General features: G+C 34.1%; 1 protein-coding gene and 1 long non-coding RNA gene across 3 annotated transcripts in view; one reads left to right on the forward strand and one right to left on the reverse strand.

Annotated features, from left to right (window-relative positions):
- Positions 1-3,032: 3,032 nt before the first annotated feature.
- On the reverse strand, positions 3,033-7,612 carry LOC149772704 (uncharacterized). Its single transcript, XR_016417610.1, has 2 exons — positions 7,478-7,612; positions 3,033-4,079 (listed from the first exon to the last, which is right to left on the reverse strand). It is a non-coding gene; the product is annotated as an uncharacterized LOC149772704 (long non-coding RNA).
- A 3,632-nt stretch (positions 7,613-11,244) lies between these two features.
- Positions 11,245-25,623, forward strand: part of LOC149772705 (cytosolic purine 5'-nucleotidase-like) — a 329,115-nt gene continuing 314,736 nt past the window's right edge. The window contains exons 1-3 of one of the 2 annotated variants that reach the window (XM_089947470.1): positions 11,245-11,336; positions 18,480-18,626; positions 25,034-25,107. In XM_089947470.1, the coding sequence (XP_089803596.1) occupies positions 18,517-18,626; positions 25,034-25,107 (184 nt within the window). In that variant the 5' untranslated portion in view covers positions 11,245-11,336; positions 18,480-18,516. Of the gene's footprint in view, positions 11,337-18,479; positions 18,627-25,033; positions 25,108-25,223; positions 25,258-25,623 lie in introns of those variants that run through there. The other variant, XM_089947471.1, reaches the window with a different exon arrangement.

Here is a 25,623-nt window from a genome sequence, read left to right on the forward strand (position 1 = left end):
ACATCATACAAATTTATCCACATGAACATTATATAAATTCATCCAGTGCACATCATACAAATTCATTTAAATTGACATCATACAAATTCATCCACATGAACATCATACAATTTTATCCACATGAACATCATACAAATTTATCCACATGAACAACATACAAATCTATCCACATGAACATCATACAAATTCATCCAATGAACATCATACAAATTTATCTACACGAACATCATACAAATTCATCCAAATGAAGATCATACAAATTCATTTAAATGAACATCATATAAATTCATCCAAATGAACATGATACAAATTTATCCACAAGAACATCATACAAATTCATCCAAATGAACATCATACAAATTCATCCAAATAAACATCATACAAATTCATCCAAATGATCATCATACAAATTCATCCAAATGAACAACATACAAATTCATTTAAATGAACATCATACAAATTTATGCACATGAACATCATACAAATTCATTTAAATGAACATCATATAAATTCATCCAAATGAACATCATATAAATTTATCCACATGAACATCATACAAATTCATCCAAATGAACATCATACAAATTCATCCAAATAAACATGATACAAATTCATCCACATGAACATCATACAAATTCATCCAAATAAACATCATACAAATTCATCCAAATGAACATCATACAAATTCATCCAAATGAACATCATACAAATTTATCCACAAAAACATCATACAAATTCATCCAAATGAACATCATATAAATTCATCCAAATGAACATCATACAAATTTATCGACATGAACATCATACAAATGTATCCAAATGAACATCATACAAATTCATCCAAATAAACAGCATACAAATTCATCCAAATGAACATCATACAAATTTATCCACAAGAACATCATACAAATTCATCCAAATGAACATCATACAAATTCATCCAAATTAACATCATACAAATTTATCCAAATGAACATCATACAAATTCATCCAAATGAACATCATACAAATTTATCCACAAAAACATCATACAAATTTATCCACAAGAACATCATAGAAATTCATCCAAATGAACATCATACAAATTTATCAAAATGAAGATCATACAAATTTATCCAAATGAACATCATACAAATTTATCCAAATGAACATCATACAAATTCATTCAAATGAACATCATACAAATTTATCCAAATGAACATCATACAAAGTCATTTACATGAAGAAAGAACATATTCATCCAAATTTCGGAGTGTAATACTCGTCAGATTATCAACAAAGTTATTCCTTTTCTACCAATGTTTCTGGAAGCAAAAGTATACTAAACATAGTAGAAAAAGATTTACTGTCATGCTGAAAGCTGCTTATATGAAACCAAGATGTAACAAATTTTGGAATGACAAAGATTTGATTTAGTTTCACTGAGTAAAGTAATGTACACATTAACATCTTTGAACTAGATTATGTTCACATATTTTGCTGGTCCTTTTGATATACAATTATAAGAAGCACCTACTTTTGTTCCTTTTGTCATGTATTTACTGTCCATACTAAGTTAAGTCCAACTGCAACTGCATAGATCCAGATCTGCCTGCAAATTATGCACCAGCAGATCTGGATCTGTGCCGTTTGTTAGGAGTAAACAGTAGAACAAACAGCATAGACCCTGATTGGTAGGAACATTATGCTATGGCAGATCAGGATCTTTGTTGTTTGCAATTTGACATACTTATAAGTGAGTATATATGGTATTTCTTGTAGTGGGAAATGTTATCACTTGGTATGGGTTAGAATAAAACCATGTAATCTGTGAGACAGAAAAATACCAACTGCATACCAACTGATAAATGCAAAATTGGCTATAATACTGAAATGATTCATCAAAGGTGCAACAAACAACAAAAGATAATTGATGGTTTACTTTCTGACTGGTGTAAAATTGTATGCACTATTAAGAGGTCATGACTGCAGTGCTGATACATTTCCTTTGTACCTCTGTGTTACCATGATCCTATGCTCAAGCACTGGTGAAAGGACAAGCTATTGCCCATTCAAGGTTCTTGGCTGCTGGGGGGGGGTTATCTTATTTTTCACCTCAAAAATGATCTCTAACCATGCACCTAGATGCACATATAAATATAAGATTTTGGGGCTTGATCTACAATCAATGTAATAAAAAATAACATCAGAGACAACATGTGTACTGCTTGATTGAATGATGACCTTCATCTATCTTTTATATGAATTTTAATTTCATAATTTTAACCTTGGATGAGCATAACTGGGATGCTGTCTCATAAGTGCCATGACCAACTTTTAACTGACAGTTTTATTAAACATGTAAATAGAAACAGTACCATATAAAAAATCCCACTGGTATGGGTTGTAAACCTATGTACAAAACCCCGATGGGGAAGTTGTTATAAATATGTACAACACTCCATTGGGAAGGTTTTTAAAACTATGTACAACACCCTATTGGTATGTGCAACACCCCATCGGTATGTTTTGTAAAACTATGTTTACTGAGTTAACATTTGCTCTGATTTAAGTTGGATCGAACACAGCATTGTTCATCTGACATAAAAACATTTTTTTTTACAAAACAATCCTGAAAATAACATTTTTAGATGCCTGGAAATCATTTTGTTTGGCCACTGAGAGATTTTACCTTTGACTGTAGATACCATAGATACATACATAAAAGTTGGGTCCAATTGCCAACACTGAGCTACTGCACCAGTAGATGTGAGTCCATGCAGTTTGTTATGAGTAATCATAAGAAGTCTGCTCTCCTGGTACATTACAGGTCAGGGTCTATGTTGTTTGTTCTACTGATTCCTCCTAACACACTGCACAAAGATATGCGCACATTATGTGCTGGCAGATTGGGGTCAGTGGGTCAGTGCAGCTGGATTTGTCTTATATGCGAGTAAATATGCTATGTTAATATAAATGGTAATATATAGTGATCAAACTAAATTCTTTGAATTTCAAGAAAGACATAATCAACAAAAAAGCAGTAAACAGGCTTTATGTCATTAACTTTATTGGATATATGCTGATCATAAATGTCTTGTTGAAAATAGCTAATATCAAATATTGCAAGACCTAAATCGGTGGAATGGACACCTTGCATTTGGTGATATCCATCTTAAGTGACTTCAGTGGGATGGGTCTACAGAATTTGAATATATACACTGCACTAAAACATTTATGTAATTGTGATATACAAATGGGATGGTTAAATAAATAAAAGTTGTGAGAAAGAGACTGGATTACAAACCATTTATTACATATTTCTGCCTAACTGTGAAGCATGTATTTGTAATGTGAATTTTAAACAAATTCATGCAAGCTGCCAAATTTCTTACTTTTACAAAGAGTTATAGATTCTGCAATAGATCTGGCAACAGGATAGTTTTGACACTGTATTTTGAAGGTAATTGCCTATGTAGACTTTCTTCCAAACATAAGAGCAAAAGAAAAACAAGACACTGCAAATAATTAAATCTGACAAGTACAACAATTTTTGTATACAGAGTGCCCCAAAAAACCACACATGTTTGTCTGGTTATAAATATTCATCTTGAATCTCGGTAAATCACAAAACCATTTATATCCCACAATATTTTCCATTTATAGAATTAAACAAAAGTACTGTCAATGGCACATTATATGCCCACCTTACATTTAATATTCCTCTATGTAAATAAGTAAATATTTTGATAGACTTCTTTCTTACCCTAAAAGCAGTCCATCCATAATGTTTGGTCCTGGACTGTGATGCAGAACATATTATTGTACTAATACCATGTTTAATCTTTCAGTCACGATAATTGTGACCTTTGACCAGTGATAGGGTTTTCCTCACTATAAGCAAAAGGTATACAAAATTTTTCATAACTGTTCATTGTGGAAAACCATAGTTTTTTTCCTTAAATAACTTTCTTCTTTCAGTCAGTCAGTGACTCTGACCTTGAACTTTTGATCTCCATGTCGATAGGCTTCTTCCCTATGTCAAGTGCAGGACACCCAGAAAGTTTGGTAACCGTAGAAGCTGGATTACTTGAGTTATTCTGCAGAAATGAAATTGTGGATTGACATGTGGACAGACAAATAGACATCATAACGTAATGTGCTCTGCCTTTTGGCAGGCAAATAAAAACAGAATGAAGCTAAAACCTCTTCAGTCAACCCCCAACCCCCTCTAAATCTGTCCCTTTAAATAGAAGTCAAATAACTCCAAGCCCATCAGTATATGTGCGCTAAATATAGACTAACATATATCATTAAAAATTGTAATGAATTCAAGTGGAACTAATAGTACATCTCCCAACGAAGGATTACAATAATGCCAATGTAAAGATGTTTTCATGTGTACTTATGCTGCAGAATGTCTATGACTATACACTGTATGCAGAACATTTGCAATACTGTATTTACTTGCATAAAAGTTTGAATCCAATGACAAACAAAAAAGATCCTGCATAATGTGCCAGCAGATCGGGCTCTATGTCACTTACTCCACTGATTCCTCCTAACAAATTGCACAGGTCTAGGTCTGTCTGTGCATTATGTGGTGGCAGATCTGGATCTGTGCATCTTGCAGTTGTACTCATAAGTTGTAACATATGGGATTCATTTCTTGGATTATGTTGTGATCTTAAGTTAATAATAAAATAACAGCATGTACAAATTATATCCACCCATAAAATAAAAAAACAGCCTGTTAACCTACCATCAGATACATAAACTTTGATAATTTGCACACAATCAGTTAAATTTCAGAACACATGTGATTTTGTTTAAATCTTAACAGTGAAATGTGACTTTGATGAATACATATTTGTCATACAATATTAAATGGTTTGACAAACTATGGCTGATACTAAACTACGATATAATTAACTGTTTGTTATCCTTAAGGTGACCAGTGGAATTGCTGAATATAAAGTAAACTTTTGAAAATGGCCCTGTTTTTCAAGAAAATAATAATAATAATAATAATGAGGACTCTGTATAGCGCCTAATGTTTAGAAGCTCTAAACACTTTACAACATTAGACAACACCTATAAGATAAAAAACATAATAATATTTTTACAAAAACAAACAACATGAAATTAGAAAAACATTAAAAAATAAAAAAACATGCTGAGAATATTTCAGGTACGAAACATTATTAGGTCTTTAAGTGAGTTTTGAGAGCCCTCTTGAATGTGATCACTGTGTCTTTGTGTCATAGTTCAGTGGGCAATTCATTCCATGTTGCTGGGCCCTAGTATGCAAAAGAACGCTGTCCATATGACTTTGTTTTCATAGTGGGAATAATGAGTATACGATTGTCAGAAGAGGAGCATAAGTATCTTGCTGGTGTGTACACATGGGTGAGATTGGATAGGTATGTTGGACTAGAGTCCGACACTGAAATGTAGCACAGAGAACAAATTTTGTGTTTGATTCTGGATCGAATGAATAGGCAGTGTAGGGTACAGAGCAGCGGGGAGGTGTGCTCTGATCGTGGTACTCTAAGTATGATCCAAGCCGCTGTGTTTTGAACTTTTTGAAGTTTCTGGAGTAGATATTGAGATGAACCAGACAGAATTGAGTTACAATAGTCCAGTCTTGAAAGTACTAATGAACACACAAGTGTTTTAGTGGCATCAACTGAAAGATATCTGCAAATTGAGCCGATGCATCTCAGCTCAAGATATGCATATGACACTTTGAACTTCAAGAGGGCATTGATTAGTGACCTATATGGATCCTTTTGTTGCCATGGGCTAAGTCTTAACTAACCTTTATTAATGGTCTCAGAAAAAGAGGACAAAAACTATGAAAACATACAAATTAAAATATAAAAATCACCAAATTATGGTTACATTTTCACAGAGTTTAAAATTATTTCTACTCTATCCAACTTTGATATCTTGTCTAATTTATAACCTAATTTTGAATGCATATTCATCATTTGTTCTGGCAGCAAAAAGAATAGTCAAGTTAAACTTTATCATAGCTTGGTTGTACTAGTAATTGAAGTGAAATGTGTATGGCACAAATATTTCACTATGGAAATTACAGATAAAGGTGATTATAACAGGAATCTCCCAGTGATAAGATTTGCCAATGGGTGATAAACAGACAATATCATGGCTCTTCAGTAGCCCTAAATTTAAGCTGAAGTAGACACGGCTAGATCATGTTAGATTATGCCTCTTCATACAAAAGATTTCCATCCACAAACATAACTGATGAAGACTGGACAAGAAATTTAGTCATTTTAATAAAAATTATGATTATAAAAGAAAAGTCTATGCTGAATGTACATTTCATTTATAATTCCTCACAATATAAATATAATGGGTACAAATTACTTTTTAAGATGATGGTTAAACAAGGAATGATAAGAATTCATTTGCACCTGAATAATTGAATGTGACACATTTCTTTGTTGTTATTCGAAATATCTACGATAGGATATGAATACAGCGTGTGTGTGCATGCACATGTGTGTATGCTTGTGTGTAGTCTTATTAAAAAAATTACATTTGCAAATGTACAGTATCAAACTATGATTATGTTACATCTCATTTTACTATTCATCTCTCCCTCATCATACTGAACAGCAATATACCAGGATAGATAACAAATCTGATGAATGTAAGTGTGCTGGGGCAGGTGGGTATTGTAAGGGTTAGATGGGTTGGTAGGGAGCAAAAAACCAATTCAAATTAAATGTTTGAAGTTTGGTCTTACGAGTCCACAACAGTACTGCATTTAATCTAGAATTGCTATAACAAAGGGCATTATAATATGGGAAAGCTGCATAATTTAAAAAAATGCATATAAATAGAAGAGTGGTGTTTCATGGCCCCAAGTTACTAGATTGTTGTTGTTATTCTGAGGTTTAACACAATCTCTCAGCACAAGATAGGCTATATATGGTGGCCAGTATAACTGGTGGAGGAAGAACCCAGGAAAGCCCCAGTAAGAACCACAGACTCATGGAAAGCTACTGGCAGCTTTCTCACATGAGACTCGAACCAACTCAGGCAGAGGTGAGAGGGCAGTGAATGGTAAGGGAGAGCACTTTAGACCACTTGGCCACCCAGTTACTTGGTTTTACACACAGCTTACCTTAAGCCACATCATATATGGCAGTAATATACATCTGGGCAGTGGTGGCGGCAGTGACAGTAGTGGTGTTGGTGGTAGTAGTAGCAGGTGAAGTAACAGCAACAACACCATTAGTGGTAGTAGCAGTAGGACCTGCCATCTTAGATTTTCAAACCAGTAAATACTTAATTGTCCACTGGTCAACAAAAATTTTGCATGGACGGTGAATAGTAAACATGTCTATTATATTTGCTGAACAGAATCCAAACTCCAGTGATTGTATGGATGGCACTGCTAGTTATAAACTGAAAAAAATCAATTAGAAAGAGTTCCAAGAAAAAATTCATTACATAAACTTACCTGTAAACAGCAGCATGGTGAAAGCCAACTGCCAGGCCAGAGGATTTATATTTGATCAAAATCTTCAGGTTCAGACATGTTTCAATCTTGTCAAAACTGTCAGTAAAGATTAGAATTCACACACTTTGAATTTGTATGTAAACTAAACAAAATGATATAGCATGTAAAAACAAGGAAATAAATTCACAAAGCTATGTACTATGTCCTGATAAGTGGCTACACTTGTAATTTTATTGGATGAAATTCAGGAAATACATTGATAAATCTACTTGCATTGAAATAAATGAGCTACTTTAATGTAAACTGTTATGAAAAAGAAACGTAATTCTTCAAAGATGAATCCCTTTGTTAGTTAAACATCTCTTTAAAGCTCAGCATGGCTTTCACATAACGTATGTGTATTGATAGGGTGCTGTACATCATTTGCATAAAATGTGTATGTGTTGATGAGGTACTATATGTTACAACACTTTCACACAATGTATACGTGTATTGATGGGATACTCTCAGTTATATGACTTTCACACAATGTACGTGTGTATTGATGGGGAACTATATGTTACATTTGCACAAAATGTATATGTATATTGATGGGACACTGTATGTTATATGGCTTTTCACACAATGTACATGTGTATTGATGGGGTACTGTATGTTACATCACTTTTACATAATGTATATGTAAATTGATGGGATACTGTTTTTTATATGGCTATCACACAATGTATATGTGTATTGATCGGGTACATCACTTTCAATCATCATATATGTGTATTCACATAATGTATATGTGCATGGATGGCATACTTAATGTTATATGGCTTTCACAAAATGTATATTGGTATTGATGAGATACTGGATGTTACAGTGGTTTTACACAATGCATATGTAAATTGATGGGGTACTGTATGTTACATAGGTATCACACAATGAAAATGAGTATTGATGGGATACTGTACATTACATCACTTTCAATCAATACACATGTGTATTGATAGGGTAATGTATGTTAAATGGTTTTCACAGTATGGTTATGTGTATTGGTGGGGTACCGTATGTTAAACAGTTTTCACAATATGTTTATGTGTATTGGTGGGGTACCGTATGTTAAATGGTTTTCACAATATGTTTATGTGTATTGGTGGGGTACTGTATGTTAAATGGTTTTCACAATATGTTTATGTGTATTGGTCGGGTACTGTATGTTAAATGGTTTTCACAATATGTTTATGTGTATTGGTTGGGTACTGTATGTTAAACGGTTTTCACAATATGTTTATGTGTATTAGTGTGGTAATAACTGATACACATTACTGCCACTGTACATCAGCTAAATACTTACTCTAAAAATGCTGGAGAATTTATACTACATATAATTTTAACAATGTTTTTGTCTCTAAAATGAAATAAAAAAGAGAAATTAATTTAGGCATAAATATTTTCAAAGTTAATGCATGAAAATATTTGATAAAATCTCACATTTTTAAATATTTTCCCACCTTTACAGTTATCTGTGGATGTGTCTCATCTCTAATTACTCTGACATACCGGTTGATAGGTACAGGTAATCCTAAAACTGAGAGAATTTCTAAGACAATGAATAAGAGAGAACTTTTATCCAAGAATATATTTGTCAAGTTTTAAGTAAAATAACTTCCTGATCACAGTAGTAATATTCCAAATTTATAGCAATAATCTAAGTTTAAAACACATGCTAGAAATATGTGCAGCAAGCATTATCAATTTGACTAATGAATGATGACCTGTATTCAATTTTTAAACTCATTTCTACCAGCGACTCTAGTCTTTCATTTGTTAAGTTACTCAGAGGTTTGATAAACAAATTTTGACCCTTTATGTTTTGTTGTTGCTAGATGTGGGAGATATCTTCTATGCATGAGTGTGGGATGGAGACCAAAATTGCAGGAAACTCTTGAAAATAGAGGACATATAACATGTAGGATAATGCGTTTTAGAATGGTAATGTACATGTACAGTACAAGGTGTGGATGATTGGCTGATGTAGACTATTACTGGCACCAAAATTACTGAAATGTAAAAAGCATTTAAGAAAAGAAGGGCTGAATGTGAAACTGCAACATGTTCATAATATTTACCAATTTTCCGGAATGCATCAGCTATCTGTGAAACAGCAGTTGTTTGCTTTGCAATATGTTTTAGACTAACAATTAGGAAAATATTTATAAGAGATGCACTCTAAATGTTAAGTGATGTAGAAAACATTAGTGCTTGTTAAACTAAAAAATGCAGTCAGATTTATTCTCAAGGTGTGATTCTGCATCTACTTGGTCCAGGGACATATATATATATATATATATATATATATATATATATATATATATATATATATATAGTGATTGACTGGTAAGATGTATTGCACAAACCCACCTTAATAAGTTAAGGATTCCATTGCTGGAATAATACAGGCTAACTAATCATCTAACTGTTATCAAAATAAAACAATGACAGAAAGAAAATCCTATAGACTAACAGATTTATTAGTCCATAAGATTTTCATTGTTACATTTTGTAGTATGTGACTGGGGTAGAAGATTTTTATTATATGGATAGTTTTTAAATAAAGTTATTGATGTGCTTTTGCCAGAAAAGGTACAATACAGCTAATTTATTCAAAAGACTTAGATACAGGTATCTGAGGTGATCTCACATCTGGCTTAAATAAAAAAATAAAAAACTTTAAAAAACCTACCATAATGGGAAATGTTCAAGTTTAAACCTTATTTACAAGTCGACTACCTAATTAAGTAATGTTCCTAAGATATTTATAAATTTTTTTTTAATGCGCCTAAGATAAAATCCAGCCATTCAATACATCTAAGGGAGAGACAAACTATGACAGATTCAATTATTTTAAACATAACTCCAGATATATTTAATTTAATCCACCATGTATTCTTTGATAACAAAAGGTGTAAAACGTTTTTTCATGTGTCGATAAATATTTCTACGTTTCTTTCGTACACTGAGCACGCGGCTGTGGTTCCGAATATCACGATCGTGGCTTTAAATTCAGCTTATAAATAAGTAATGCATAATCTACATCAAAGAATATTATTGGAATTTTGAGTTAATTTTATTCTCGAACTGTAGCGCCCAATCGCTTTTCTTTTCGTGAACCTTTTTTCTTACTGTCATCTTCTCATACACTTTATTCGCTGTTATTCACATATAGACGTAAGATGGGTGTGAAAAAAAAAAATAGAAAAAGGTGATTCTATTGGAATTACATCACAATTAATACTTGTTCAAGTCTATTTTTAGAACATTTTTTCCTCTCTCATTTTGGTGGTGATAGAAGAGTTTTATTTATGCATTTTTGGTAGGGATTTAAAGGTAACTGTTTATTCTTGATAATATGAGCTCAGGGTGTTGTTGTCTGTATGTATTTTGGCGACAGTGCACAGTTAGTAATAAGGAATTGGTGATGATCCGGAAGTGAAATACGTGTTCTGGTTACATGCTGTTATGTTGACAGTCAATGATCTAAAAAAAGAGCAGGTCAACCTTTGACAAGAACTTCACCGTGAAGTCATCTTTGAAGGTATTTTAGATTAACATATGATTTGCATTGATTGTCACACAGTGGAAAGGTCAGTACTGAGAAACAAATGTAGAGAACATATAGTACAATTAATTGTGTACTATGTCCTATTGAACGTGTACTTGCGTGAACGGGAAGATGAACATAGGGGAGATAATTCATGAGTTTCTTTAGTGGAGGTTGAGAAAGACACAATAATATTTGGTAGCCCTCTACACTTCACGCTAGTGGCTGGTCGTTATCTACCTCGACTAGAAAAATATTCAGTTTGACTGCGCAAGTTTACATTTTACGTTATTTATCTTATGCATATAGACATTTCTAAGATGATTTGTATACGCACTAAACTGTTAGTTATTGTGCCATACTTAACAGATAGATTTTGACCTTTCTTGTTAAAGCTTTAGAAAGAATTTATGAAATTTGAAGTAAAGGGTAAGGTGGGGCACTTTTATAGACAACGCCTGCATAAACTGCGTTCACTAATTTATTAAAAGCAGTGTTGCGCATATGGTGAGCCGTGAAGGGAAATTGTATGTACCAATGTCCCACTATCACGATTTGACGATTTGCTAAAATTAGGTAGACACTGGTAGATTAGGGAATGTCCCCTGGGATCGGCAACATTGCATTGAAATGAAAGTCCCCTTTCACATATATGACGAGCAGTACTGACCCACGTGCATTTCCCCCCAGATTTACATGCAAAATGATAATGTACATTTAGTCACATTATTCACAAAAGTGCCTTTTTTTTTTTAAATACACGGTTATTATTTCCTTTGAGTCTTGATGGCCACCTACTGGTTAGTTTTCTGGAGGTACATCACTGGCACACCTCCCCATTTCCCTTTCGGATTCAGATTGTTTGCAGTATAAGTCTATTGAGTGTGGTAGTTTGGCTGAACATTTTCTTACAGTATAAGTCTACTGGGTGTGATAGTTTGGCTTATCTTCTGATTCTAGTAGTCTTCTGGGTGTGATAGTTTGGCTGATCATCTTCTGACAATGTAAGTATACTGAGTATGATAGTTTGGCTGACCATCTTCTTACAGTATAAGTCTACTGAGTGGGACAGTTTGGCTGAGCATCTTCTGATACTAGTAGTCTACTGGGTGTGATAGTTTGGCTTGTCATTTTCTGACACTAGTAGTCTGCTGGTAGCTACTATGTCATAGCCTCAACTTGATTTGTTGTGGTTGAGGCTGCGAACTGATCCCATATCATGTAATAGAGCAAAAAAATTCATCACTAAAGTCAGAAAAACAAACTGTAGAAATCTACTACATAAGTATAATCATGTTGTGAAAGAAGTTTGGCTTATTTTGAATTTATTAAGCCCTTACACGATAAAATAAATTGGCATGGTTACACTAACCTCACCCTGTCCGCCATGACAGATAACACGAGACTCTTGCCATAACCCCTTTTCTACATAAGGCTTGCGAGACCATATTTAGATATTCTATGCTATGTTATTATCAATCAAGTGGTGAATAATCACTTCTTGGTGGAATTTCAAAGTTGCAGATAAACCATATTTTAATGCACAGAATTTCTGAACCAAACGGTGCGAAATTTTTACTACGATTTGTTTACGTTTCCAAATAAGGCGTCAGTGTCCTTATATGGCACACAAACAAACAAAGCTGAGAATGGAAGTTTTCATTACTTGAACTAATATGGCAGACGATCTAAACTAAAATATCGGCTAAAACAGGTAAACAAGATTTTACAACTATTTCTACAATGATTTTCTATACTTTCGGTATTAAATAAGAGGACTACTCAATTTATTTCATTATATGCAAGGAATATGTTCAAAGTATTATTATTAGGCTAAAAGAGTGTCGGTGTGAATCACACCCGTCTTGCTCCATTGACACATATATGCTCATGTTAGTACCCTGTCCATGAGGTAGGAGTAAGGGTACTAATATTAGTACTAGCCTACTGGGTGTGATAGTTTGGCTTATCATCTTCTGATACTAGTAGTCTTCTGGGTGTGATAATTTGGCTGATCATCTTGTTACAGTATAAGTCTACTGAGTGTAAGAGTTTGGCTGATCATCTTCTTACAGTATAAGTCTACTGAGTGTGAGAGTTTGGCTGATCATCTTCTTACAATATAAGTTTACTGATTGTGAGAGTTTGGCTGATCATCTTCTTACAGTGTAAGTATACTGAGTGTGATAGTTTGGCTGATCATCTTACCATATAAGTCTATTGAGTGTGATAGACTGATCAGGTATCTGATATTAGCAGTATGCTTGGAGTTATTGGCTGGTTGACATCTGATATTAACAGTCTATTGAGAGTGATAGTTTTGTTGAATAAGCACGGAAGTGTTAGGCTAATCAAACATTTTTATATTAGTTGTTTTCAGAGAGATATTTGACTGATCAAGCATCTAATATTAGCCATAAAGTAGTACTTTTGTTTGACAAATCAAGCCTCTAATACTATTTATTAATGTTCTACTGGGAGAGATAATTTGGCTGATCAGCTTCTGATATTAGTAATCTTCCATGAATGATGATGCCATTGCTTGAAATTAGCACTGATCAATGAACACAAGGTCAGCGATTGTACTGGCAGATCACCAAAACTCTAGTTGTTGCTAATCCATCGTTGCTGTAAAAAATTACATTAAAAGGTGGACCTCCTGTCGTAGCACAGGGGTTCCCTTCTTCACAACAGCCTCCATAATCTCCACCTTCACACTTGGCTCATCTGTAATGATCTCTCCACATAGAAAAGATTTTGATCACAGTAGCCAAATTAATCCTGGAGACCATTGACATCTAAGGTGTATGATGCCAATGGAGAATCTTTTGTGAATGGTGTAGTGAAATGTGTCAGGCCCAGCTGTCCCGCTATGAGGGAAATGGCTGATATTCTGATTTTCTTCTCCTCTGTTTTGAAGAGAGACAATGCTGGGTTTGCTTTGTTAAGGGTTATTGAGCAGCCCTTTCTAACACTAAGATTTTCAAAAGGCCATGTCATCGGTACATATTCTCCCTTAGCAGATCAGATTACCAGTAGTTATCTTGAGCTGCAAAGACCATTGTCTTACTCTGTCCTGCTTAACTGGAAACTCTCTTGTGTTTTATGATCTCTTAATAAACCACTTCAGATGCATTTGATGGAGCTTCTTCAAGAACCTTACCCTTAAGACAGTTTTCTTGCTTGCTTGCCCTATCATCTTGGTGAAGGAGCAAGTTTCATGTCCTATCCATGTAGTGCTGTATCATGTTCGCTTGGAATTATGAGTCTGTTTCTCTCCTTTGCTAACCAGGAAGTATTAGCAAATAACCAGCTTCCATTGGTTGCTCCACTTCAGATTGAGATCCCCACCCTGTACTAATGTCCCACTAAGTTACTACTGCTCCCTTCGAAAAGAACAAAGTGTCAGTACATGTAGGCAGATATGTGTGGGATGTCCTGGAGGTGATCCAATGTTCAGGAATTTTATGGTTCTCCATAATGGGAGGACAAATTTTTGCAACAATACCATCTTTTTTGCAAGGCTTTCTGCCTGTTTGTTTCCTGATTACAATATTTCTTCATTGATAGACACATGAATGATGATAAGCCAGTCCACTACTTTTTGAAGCCTTATCCAATGATAAGCCATTTCCCATATTTTTAATTTATATTGTACATCCACTTTGCTTATTGTAGTAGAAATTCTGTATGAAATGGCTGTTGACATGTTAAAGTAGATTACATACTTTGTATAATGCAAACTTTAGTCATAATCAGTGCTAATAGAGGAGTTAGTGGTTTGTTGGGCATATTACATTTAGTGTAATTCATATTTGTTTGTTTTGTTCATTCTAGAGGTCAAAGACCTGGCCTTTCTGTCATAAAACTTTACACAATTTAAAGTGTTGCTTAAAAATAGTGAAAAAGACTGTAGATTTAGAGTAAGATTTTCCATTTAGAGCAAAGGTTCATATGTCTGTTTGCAGTTCATACCGGTCTGCCTTAGATCTGAGACCAAAAAGTCTAAAATCCGGACACAAAATCAAATTCTGACCACATGCAAATTTTGGGTAGAAAAAATCGGGTCAAAAAATGAGCTTTTTCCCTCTGTATTTTTTTGTGCAACTAGAAATTCCAGATTATTTGGTATCATTGTAGAGTTACATCTGTCTACCTTTCTCTAATACCACCCACTTTAGTGTATCATACATGACCTTGACGCTACAGAGCTCGGCAGTAGGCTACTACCTCCTGCCACGTAAACTCATCACCAGGGGTTAATGTGTTAACAAGGATTTTTGATTTTTTTTTTTACAAATCATCAAGGAATCGCTAAATTTGTAATTTATGTGCAATGTTGATGCACAAGTGATTAAATACACAAGGAATATTCAAATTCGGTGACGTCATCAAAATGCACCCATTAACACATTAACCACTGGAGGTTTTTGTTGTTTTCGTCTGAAATTCAAGTAGGAAACACATTTTGAAAGCTATTTCTGAATACATCCTAAAACACCAACTTCCAGGTGATCTTCCAATAACATACTGCCTAGTTGTGTTAGAAACATTGTTTTTCTTTGGCTATTTGGCTCGCGCATGAGTAGAAGGGTAAAAGTTGGAGGTCTTTTTTTTTCTTCTTGTTTTTTTTGTGCTTAACTAACCCATTATTTTTGTATCGAGACCACTCTTTATTCCAAATGCCCATCTTATCTTACTTTTTACCAAGGTTCATCTATCTGTTTGCAGTTCATACCAGTCTGCCTTAGATTTGAGACCAAAAAGTCTAAAATCCATACACAAAATCGGATTCCGACTATGGACGAATTTTGGGTAGAAAAAAATTGGGTCAAAAAATTGAGGTTTTTCCCTCTGTATTTTGTAGTGCAACTAGAAATTCAGATTATTTGGTATCGATATAGAGCTATATCTGTCTACCTTTCTCTAATACCACCCACTTTAGTGTATCATGCATGACCTTGACACTACAGAGCTTGGCAGTAGGCTACTACCTCCTGCCATGTAAACTCGTCACCAGGGGTTAATGTGTTAAGACCTGTCTGGTTTATACAAATGACGCAGCTCTGCCATCAGTTTTCACCATTATTACTAGAGTAGAAAACTTTGAAACATCTCAAAACAGATGGACAGAACTTCATTGTGTTCAAATTATGCTAGTCTCACATAAAATATGGCCACCATTACTAAAAATAATAACCATTAAATGATTTTTTTTCTCTGAAATATCGCCAAACAGGATCTGAAAATTTGACCGAAAGCTTCCTGGCATGAAGACCTATCAAAATTAGAAATGATGCCAATCTGCTGTTAATTATTGCTACCATTGCTAAAAATGACAACTATTTCAAATAGATTCTTCTCAAAACCACTAAATTTAATTTGTCAGAAACCATTCTGGTATTAATGGGTTTTAAATTGTATGAATGAATTCATCGTCTATGACTGCCATTATTTAAAATAATAAACAACCATTTATACAACTTGATTATATAAAAAACTCAAAGAAACATACCCACACAAAAATTTGATCAACAGTAACAAAAAGCACCCTTTCTTTGAGACCTTTTAGAACTGAACAGATGATGTTGATATGGAGTCAATGCAAAAACTAGTGAAACTTTGAAGCATTGTTTTCATAACATTTGCAGTTTACAGCATTGGAGAAATTTCAGCAGACTACTAACTCATTCAGATTGCATTTGGGTATAAGGCAAATATCAGCCAGGTGAGTGATCTCAGGTTCATGTGGGCTCTTTACTTCATAGTCCTAAAGACATCATCCATTAGACCTCATACCAGCAGCAGTAAGTACATTAAAAATATAAGCAAAGGATTGTGTCTGATTGGATCTATTGTTACTATTTCTGCAGTAGAAACCATTTTCAAAGAGAAAGTAGGAATTGAGATATACTGCTTGTCTGTGAATCAGTGTATATGTGCATCATCTAGTCAGCATGCTCATAAATTTGCTTTACTCCACCTGCATGAACTTAGAGTTCCTCTTCCATGAACATGAATCCCTGGTCCTGGACTTGTAAAACTCAAAATGTGGTTTACAGTTTTCTTTATACTGCTCTACTGGACTCTTGGTTTCCGATGAAAATGTGACCTTAGGCTTGTACATTTATTTAAAACTATTCTGCATGGTCACTAGATTCAGGGGTGTGCATGGAAAATGTTTATTCCCACTCTTTATTTAACTGGGGGATATTTTTGATAAACTTCATCTGTATATGTATTTCAGTTTGTCCCCAGGCTGCTGGGAGGAATTAATGAAACATGGTACATAGGTTGCCAAGACGGTAATTTGTTTCATTTATTGACCTTTGCCTACCCTGGGGATCCTGGAAGGGGTCAAAGGTCATTATATGTATATGTTCTGTATGTTTATATGTATCACAGTACATGTATGTGGTCTAAAGGCATGTCAGCATCATTCTAAAAAAAGTCAAGTGCTATAAATGTAAAGGAAAAATGTTTAAAAAAACTGTTTGAGATAAATCCTTCCAGGTGGTCTCTTAATAAATAAATATGTGCATGGAGAACCTGGTCTTTGATGACAGGTGATCTCACAAGCACTGAACTTCTAGGATGGCTTTTACTGCATCTGGTTTATCAAGATAAAAAAATTAAAGGTGAAAATTCTTGAAAAGACTTATAAAATAAAGTATAATGGTTAAAAAGAGCTATAACCTCTAATAAATGTACTTTTAGGTCAAAATTTGTTATATTAACCACAATCTTTTAAAAAGTTGAAAGATTTTCTTGGCTGGTTGAGCAACTAAAAACATGAAAATTTGGAATATTTTTATACCAAACTTTCTGTATGCATTTGAAGAAGGACACATAATATGTGCATCAGAATTTAAGTTATGGCCCATCTTGTATAGGAAATGTGGAGGTGTCTTTATATCAGTGGGCAAATGTCATGAAACAGATATTTGCTACTGCATACCACTATAGTTTTTAATTGTTTGGCAGATTATAGTGATGTTTAGCACTGGGGCATCATGCTGCAGTCAGGTAGCATCATGTCCCACCAAGTCATTATCCTGACACCATGTTGACCAGTCCTAACACTAACTAACTTCATAAAGCTGAGCTCCAAACGAGGCAATTGCTGGTACCATTTTTATAAGTGTTTGGTATGACTTGGCTGGGGTTTGAACCTGTGACCTCCAAGATCCAAGGTGGACACTCTAACCACTTAGGCCACTGGAAGCGGTTGTCCTGTTGTGAGATATCACCATTCTTTCCCTAATTTATCATATAGATGAGTTCAGGATATTAATTAGAAATTTATTGGTCTGGAATTGTATGATTGGATGAATTTAGCACTATTGTTGCTTAATTAAGAATTGTAGAAAGAAGACATGTTTCCTTATTAAGTCCCTTTTTGTTTATTTGTAGCAGTTGAACAAGACGATATTTTGTTTTACAAGTAAAGATGACAACTCAGATGGATATGGATGATGAGGTTTACAACAACCACAGACATAACTATGAACGCTCTTTTACAGTGACACACAAATTGTTTAAAAGGGAGCCCAGCAAAAGGTATTTCAGTGCACACACACACACACACAGAGCAGATGAAACTTGTTAATTTTCATTGTGTTTATGTATTTCATTTTCATGTTAGAGTGATGATAATCCGTTGTAGGAAGAAATTATTTGCAAAGTACGGCTCATTTTCATTGGCTCTAAATATTTGTGTAAAAATTATATAGTGATCTCAGAGGAAGACATAAGTATAGTGTTTTGTTGTGATGTAATCATTTATTGGTACAAATTTAGTTAACTACTGTATCACAATTCGTATTTAGTGCATATTTGTCTGCATTGGTATTTTTGTTCTAAATGTCTGTTAGAATGGTTGTGGAATTATATATTGGTACATGTATTAGGAAATAAAACCATAACCAGTCAAACAGTTGGTTTAATATTTGTGCTCTGAATGTGCACATTTTATCTGACTTGTGTTTATATATTCATTTAAAATGAGGTCAAGAATAGGGACCATTTATTGAATCAAAATTTCAAGCCTATGTTTTGAAGATGTTGATTCTTCGGTATCACTTTTGGTGGATGTTGTCTCATCATTTAGTTTAAGATTGTCTTTTAAACTTTTTCGGGAAAGTTATCTGTTGGTAACTTATGTATCCATTGCAATGTTAAGTTGAATCTTTACCTTAGTATTACAGTTTTGCTAAGATTTGTGTCATGTTAGGATTTTCAGATATTGCCATTGTCATAGCGATCATCTGCTGGAGAGACATTCCCGCATAGCATTTTATCTGATATTTTTAATGGCAATGGTTTGGATTTTTTTTTTTTTTTTTTTTAGGTTTTACTTGAACAAAGAGACTGCTACAGTGCCATTTACTGGTGTACTGGGCAGTAAATAGTTTTATTGGTGATAATTAAGTGCTCAGCAGAACCACTCATTGTAGATGGATCAGTGCATGTTGGTAGCCATCTTGCATTACAGAGGTCAAAGCCTTTTATCAGGAGACAACATATCCAGTTTTAACATACTAAGATGTCGGGGAGGATGCTGCTAAAATAGTCATTCTTTATATTTCAGTAAAACAGTCTTTCCCAGATTTTAAAAAAAAGATTTGGTTGTATTCAGAGTCTGCCAAAAACGTAATATCTTGGTATATGTATTTGATGAGCCACCACATTATGCAGAACAGTTTGAAAAGTCATTGGAGGACTGTTGTAATAGTCCAGGTGATTAGTATGCCCATAAGGGGGAATCTTTGAGTTTATAACAGATGACTTGAACTTTCTGTTGCATGTCATCAACTAGAATAAGCAGTGACAAAATTGTTTTATAAAAGGAATAGTACACTCATTGTTGCCATTCAGGACAATAGTAGTGAGTAGTTGCCATTGAAGACAATATTAGTGAGTAGTTGCCATTCAGGACAATAGTAGTGAGTAGTTGCCAACCATGCTAAGTTGGTAATATTTGATTGTTGATTTTAGATATTGTATTATTTGAAAACCTCATTTTTTTCCATTCTGTTTTTCCATCTCATAACTTGGATTTCCCGTCTATGTTTTTGCATTCTTATTCTTCAGCCAAATAGTAAAAACATTCAGGGTTCTAATTCAGTTCCCATAGTAAACCTAGGCAAACACCATGATATTAAAAATTAAATAACTTAAAATTAGTCCTCATGATCAAACCTATATTTATCAGTTTAGATGAAACCCGGAATTGTAGCTTCTTTGTAGAGGAAAGGATATGAGCCATGGCATTTTCTGTACCTACATGTGTTTGAAACATGTGCTTTCAATTCCATACAAAAGAGTCAGGTGCTAATTTCAGTCATGAGTGTTCCAAGATCAAGACTGTTCAAGAACTAAAATTAATCAAGAAAACAATATCTCTATTTTTTTCAATTACAACTAGGATAAGCTCTCAAAAGATTCTTTTTCCTGCAAAATAACTTTCATTGTCAGCCAATCCTGGCCAGCCAAACCCATATATATTCTATTTTATGTTCACCCACTTCCAGGCTGTTTCCCATTTTTCCATACAATTAGTAATGTGTCTTTCATTTCATTGAAGAAGATAATGCATTTTGTATTCAGTAACAGAGTTATTATCTTTAAACGTTATGATTCTGAATGTTACTTTTTATCTTATTAATAACGATGGAACCTTTGATCATCAGAAAAACCATGAGATAGACACTACTACTATGAATTTGAAAAAAATATTATTTTGTCATAATATTTTTGAACAAATTTAACGTTTCTCCATGGAGGAGAGACAGTGTGACACTTCAGTCTACACTATTTAAGTTTAAGGATTGGTTGGGGTGCTTTCCTATATACCCACCACTGGCATAGGCTCAGCGTTCCCCTGCATCTTTTTAAAACTTGTTTGCAATTTTCTTTCTTATTGATAATTTGTCCCCTCCCCCTCCTTTCCAATCCATCCATGCCATCAGCCCATAAGATAAATTGCAGCATGTATTATTTTGCAACTTACCTGAAGAAGCATGTAAGTTAAGTAACTATTAGGGGCACTGAGAAGACCATTAAAGATTTATTGAAAAACAGTCTGTGCATGACATATACATAAATTAGGCTAATTGGCATTCACTGTGTTGTCTTATTTGGATGTATTTATTGATTAAGCCACTCAGTTTTATGATTCAACACATGGCCAGTTTCAAAGACCTGCTTGCAAGCTTTTGAAGTATTACTGTGTTGTTAAAAGACCTATTTCCTTGGTAATCTAATGATAAAACCTGTGAAAATGTCTTGTCTCAGCACTGCAGTACTTGTCCAAGTTTTGTTATGTCTTCATCAGCATAACAGCTGAAGTGTGGATAGGATGTCAACCAATTTAGAAAAGTCTCCCTTTCCCTGCCTGATGACCAGTACAACTGTTATATAAATATTTAAGGATTTATAGATGTTTATTGAGTTCTCCTCTGATAAATCAAAGGTGTTACATAGAAACAAATGTATTATTTACTTATAGATCTTTTTATCTTTGTACTGGTTGAGAGTGCCAGAGACTGGCAGGTAACAAAATCTACAGATTTTTGTCTTCTAAGGGATCAACATATAGTATGCAGAGAGTGTGAAAATAATTTTACTTGAAATACATATTAATTTATTCTGAAGTTAGCATTTAATGATTTATCATGAAGTAGATATGGCACAGCCACAAAAAACTTGTCCTGAAAATGATAACCCACTTGGCATCTAACACCATTAGACTTCTTGTGCACATTTATTTCCAATGGCATCTGCACAAACAAAATATAAAAAAGAAACCCAGAATTGCAACCAGTATTCTTTATATGCATGTAAGAATTTAAATGCATCCAAGTGTTTCAAGACTACTCCCCACCAGGGTCATGCATATACAGTAGAGAACATTTTCTGGACAAAATATTTTAAAAAAATGATAATTTTCATTTGCAGTTAAATTTCCAAGACAGCAAGAAAAGTGATTATAATTTCCCAAACAGCAAGAATTTAAAAAAAAAAATATATCACAATAACTTTATAAACCAAATGAAAACAAAAAAACATTGCATTATTTTTTTTTCTTACCATTTATGTTTTATCCATTCCAGCATTAATTCAACATACTTTTTCCTCATGATTAATTTGTACAGCTTGATATTTATCACATGATTAGGTGTAGCTCTTGTCATAATGCTTTGAATTGGATTGATGGCTGCTGTTTGGATTAAATGAAAATTGACTTGCTCTGTCAGGGAACCTCATTGATTTGGCCAATTATTAACACCTTGCTCAATATTGACAGCGTCTGTAGACATGCATTTCAGCATGGGACTTTGCTGTAGCTGTGTTTATAGTGACTTGGTTAGACTGTGAGAAATTTCGTTCTCCATTACCTGTAGCCTTGATGTGACAGATTTTAACAGTCTGACCTTTTTGACTTAAAAATTTAGTGGTAAATCTTGCTAAGATTTAGGAACTGTGTTGATGACAGGAAGTTACTTATCAAGAATTGAGGTCAATGTTGCCAGTAAATTGAATATTAATTAGAAGCTTGGACTATGTTTTTGATGGAATATGTTGAATGGAAGACAGAGATACATGTGTATTAATATTCAGCAGTTTTTTGGAGTAAAACAATGGTCATGATTCCAAAGCTGCCCCATGTTTTAAACATTACCCTTTATTTCATGGATATTGATTATGTTATGTAATTTTGTAAGGTTGATGGGAGGTACTGATCTACCAGGACCCCCCCTTCAAGACATACAGACACCCATCCACCACCACTACTTGTGGATGATGACATGCGTGCATGCTTGATTAAGATACATCTAAATGGGAGCTGTTTGCATGAGCAGTAGACATTATGACAGTGTTCATAACATTTATTCCATTGACATGAAGTCATTGATATAATTCACTTGAAGACAGTTTGGGCTTCTTTTTTATGTTTTGGATGATCTGAGAATTGTCCAGAGATTGATGTATAAAACATTTCTGCATTCTTTGAACAAATGCATTAAGATGGTGATGCTTACCCAGTAACCAGTATCAAAATGTAGAAAGACCATCTGTATATAGATAATAATTGGTCTTCATGAATTGCAGCCCAATGCTAAACAAAGGAAAGTTTTCAAATGTTTTTGATGTGTACTCATAGAGAAACTCCATGGACTAAATTTTCTGTGTTTGTCTATTTGGTTATGACAGGAACCAGTCAAATCTTTGAAATGCATATCCATTCCTTGACTGTTTGGTTACGACATTAACTAGTTGAATGTATGACATGAACCAGTCAGATGTATGAAACACATGGCCATTCCCTGACTGTTTGGTTATAACATAAATGAGTCAGATGTATAAAACACAGTTATTCTCTGACCATTAGTTTATGACATGAACCAATCAGATCAATGGAACATGCAGCCGTTACCTTACTGCTAAGGAATATTGACAAAACTGATGATTGTTTTTTCTAGGGAGTCATGTTTGTGGCGGACATATTTGGATGTAAAACATTCATGAGATTGTTGCCTATGAAGGCAAGAGTTGAAATTGATTGATTTGTCCAGAAGAATGTCTGACAGGAGATGTAAAGTGAGCAGTAATGGAATCTCTGTTAGTCTGTGAAAGAAACATTAGATGGAAGTTTAATCAGATTCTTTCTGTGTGTTGGAATAAATTCATTATGTCTAATGCTATTAGAGACTCTGAAAATATTTAAGTGTATGCTTAATCCAACAATATATCAGGTGCAGTAAAGTTACTGGAATATTGTATATCTGGTAGATTGTTATTTCTGTTTGCTTACCCATTGGGATGAGATTTTAAACATGTACTGTGACAAAATTATAATTACCATTGCTATTACAGTTGACATTTACAATGGCAAGTGGTTCACAGTGAATTGAAATTATGGCTGCACTTCATTGGATGCTGTACCTTTCTGGCCTTTCATGGTAAGGATGAGTGTTGCTATAGAGACATTTATGTCATGAATATTACAGCAGAAAAATAATACATTGGATATTGTGAACATGCTAAAAAGTGTTGTCACTGAGTGTGTGAACATTTTCATTCTGGATATTGGATCTCATTATTCACAATTTTGTGGTGAAGTTGGCATTTTCTGATTTTTACTGTGAAGTTGTTTTCCTAATTTATTATGAAGTTAACATTTAATGATTTATCATGAAGTAGATATGAAAGAAAGTGTACTGACACTTCATGTATTAAAGACAGTCTGCTATTGTTGTCAAGTCCAACCACTGGTTGTATATAACCTGCATGGTAAATAAACCTCCAAGCTGCAATCATATCAAATAAAACATAATGGATAGCAAAACATTCGTGTGGTATATTTGTGACAATTCAAATGAAGCTGACCATATTGAGAGTATAATATGTTGACTGCGATACAGAGATAGTGTTGTTGGCAATTGAAATGGTTTATATGTACATGAAAAGAAGAAGCTTTATTATATAGACAAGAGACAGATTTTGGTGCTGTGCTTAAAAATTGTTTGATTGGATACTTGTCCTGCAAGACAAGTTTCTTGGAACTTCAAATTATCCTTCCTCAGTTGTACATAATACTGAATGTGTTTCAAATGCAACTCATCCAGTCATATGATATCTTCAGCAGGTGACTTGTCGTTCCTCAGCCATCAATTGTAAATATGATGTCTTCTTTTGTAACCTATATGACATGTAAATTTTATATTTTAGAACAAAAATTGACTTGTTGCTAAAGGTAAAGAAATTGCTGTAGATGTCTTGCTTGACATTAAAGCAAGTTATTATGCCTGCCATTGCATATATCAGTGCCCTTTGTCTCTAGAACTTTAGTCTAATACCTTGTATTTCTTTGTGGCACCAAATCAAGGATTTCACGTCAGCATGTCTTATGGTCGTAAGTTCAGCTCTTCATACACTAAAGCAGAAATATCTCCTATTTACAGAGTCTTTGTGAACCGCAGTTTGATGCTGGAGAGGGTCAAGTTCTTTGGTTTTGATATGGACTACACACTTGCTGGTAAGTGATAGATAGTATGTTTGATATTGGAGAGTGTCAAGTTCTTTGGTTTTGATATGGACTACACACTTGCTGTTAAGTGATAGATAGTATCTTTGATGCTGGAGAGTGTCAAGTTCTTTGGTTTTGATATGGACTACACACTTGCTGGTAAGTTATAGATAGTATGTTTGATGCTGGAGAGTGTCAAGTTCTTTGGTTTTGATATGGATTACACACTTGCTGGTAAGTGATTGATAGTATGATGTATTTGGAGAGCAGTTCTCTCACAGGAGAGTTTATTGGCTGGACAATTGTTCTCTTGTCTGTCATTCATCCATCTGTTATCGCAAGCTTGTTATTACTACTCCTGCTAAACTACTTGGAGGACTGCATTGACACTTTACACACACACATTCCTACTAAGGTTTTGTTGGTCCTATATGGAAGTGGTTGTCGCTCAGACATACAGCATGGCTGCTTTATCAGCCATCTTGAAAATCTCTTGTTATCACTAATTTTGAATGGATGGTCTTA

This window comes from Sinohyriopsis cumingii, unplaced genomic scaffold, assembly GCF_028554795.1.
Source record: "Sinohyriopsis cumingii isolate HCF-2022 unplaced genomic scaffold, ASM2855479v2 utg001237l, whole genome shotgun sequence".
Classification (NCBI taxonomy): domain Eukaryota; kingdom Metazoa; phylum Mollusca; class Bivalvia; order Unionida; family Unionidae; genus Sinohyriopsis; species Sinohyriopsis cumingii.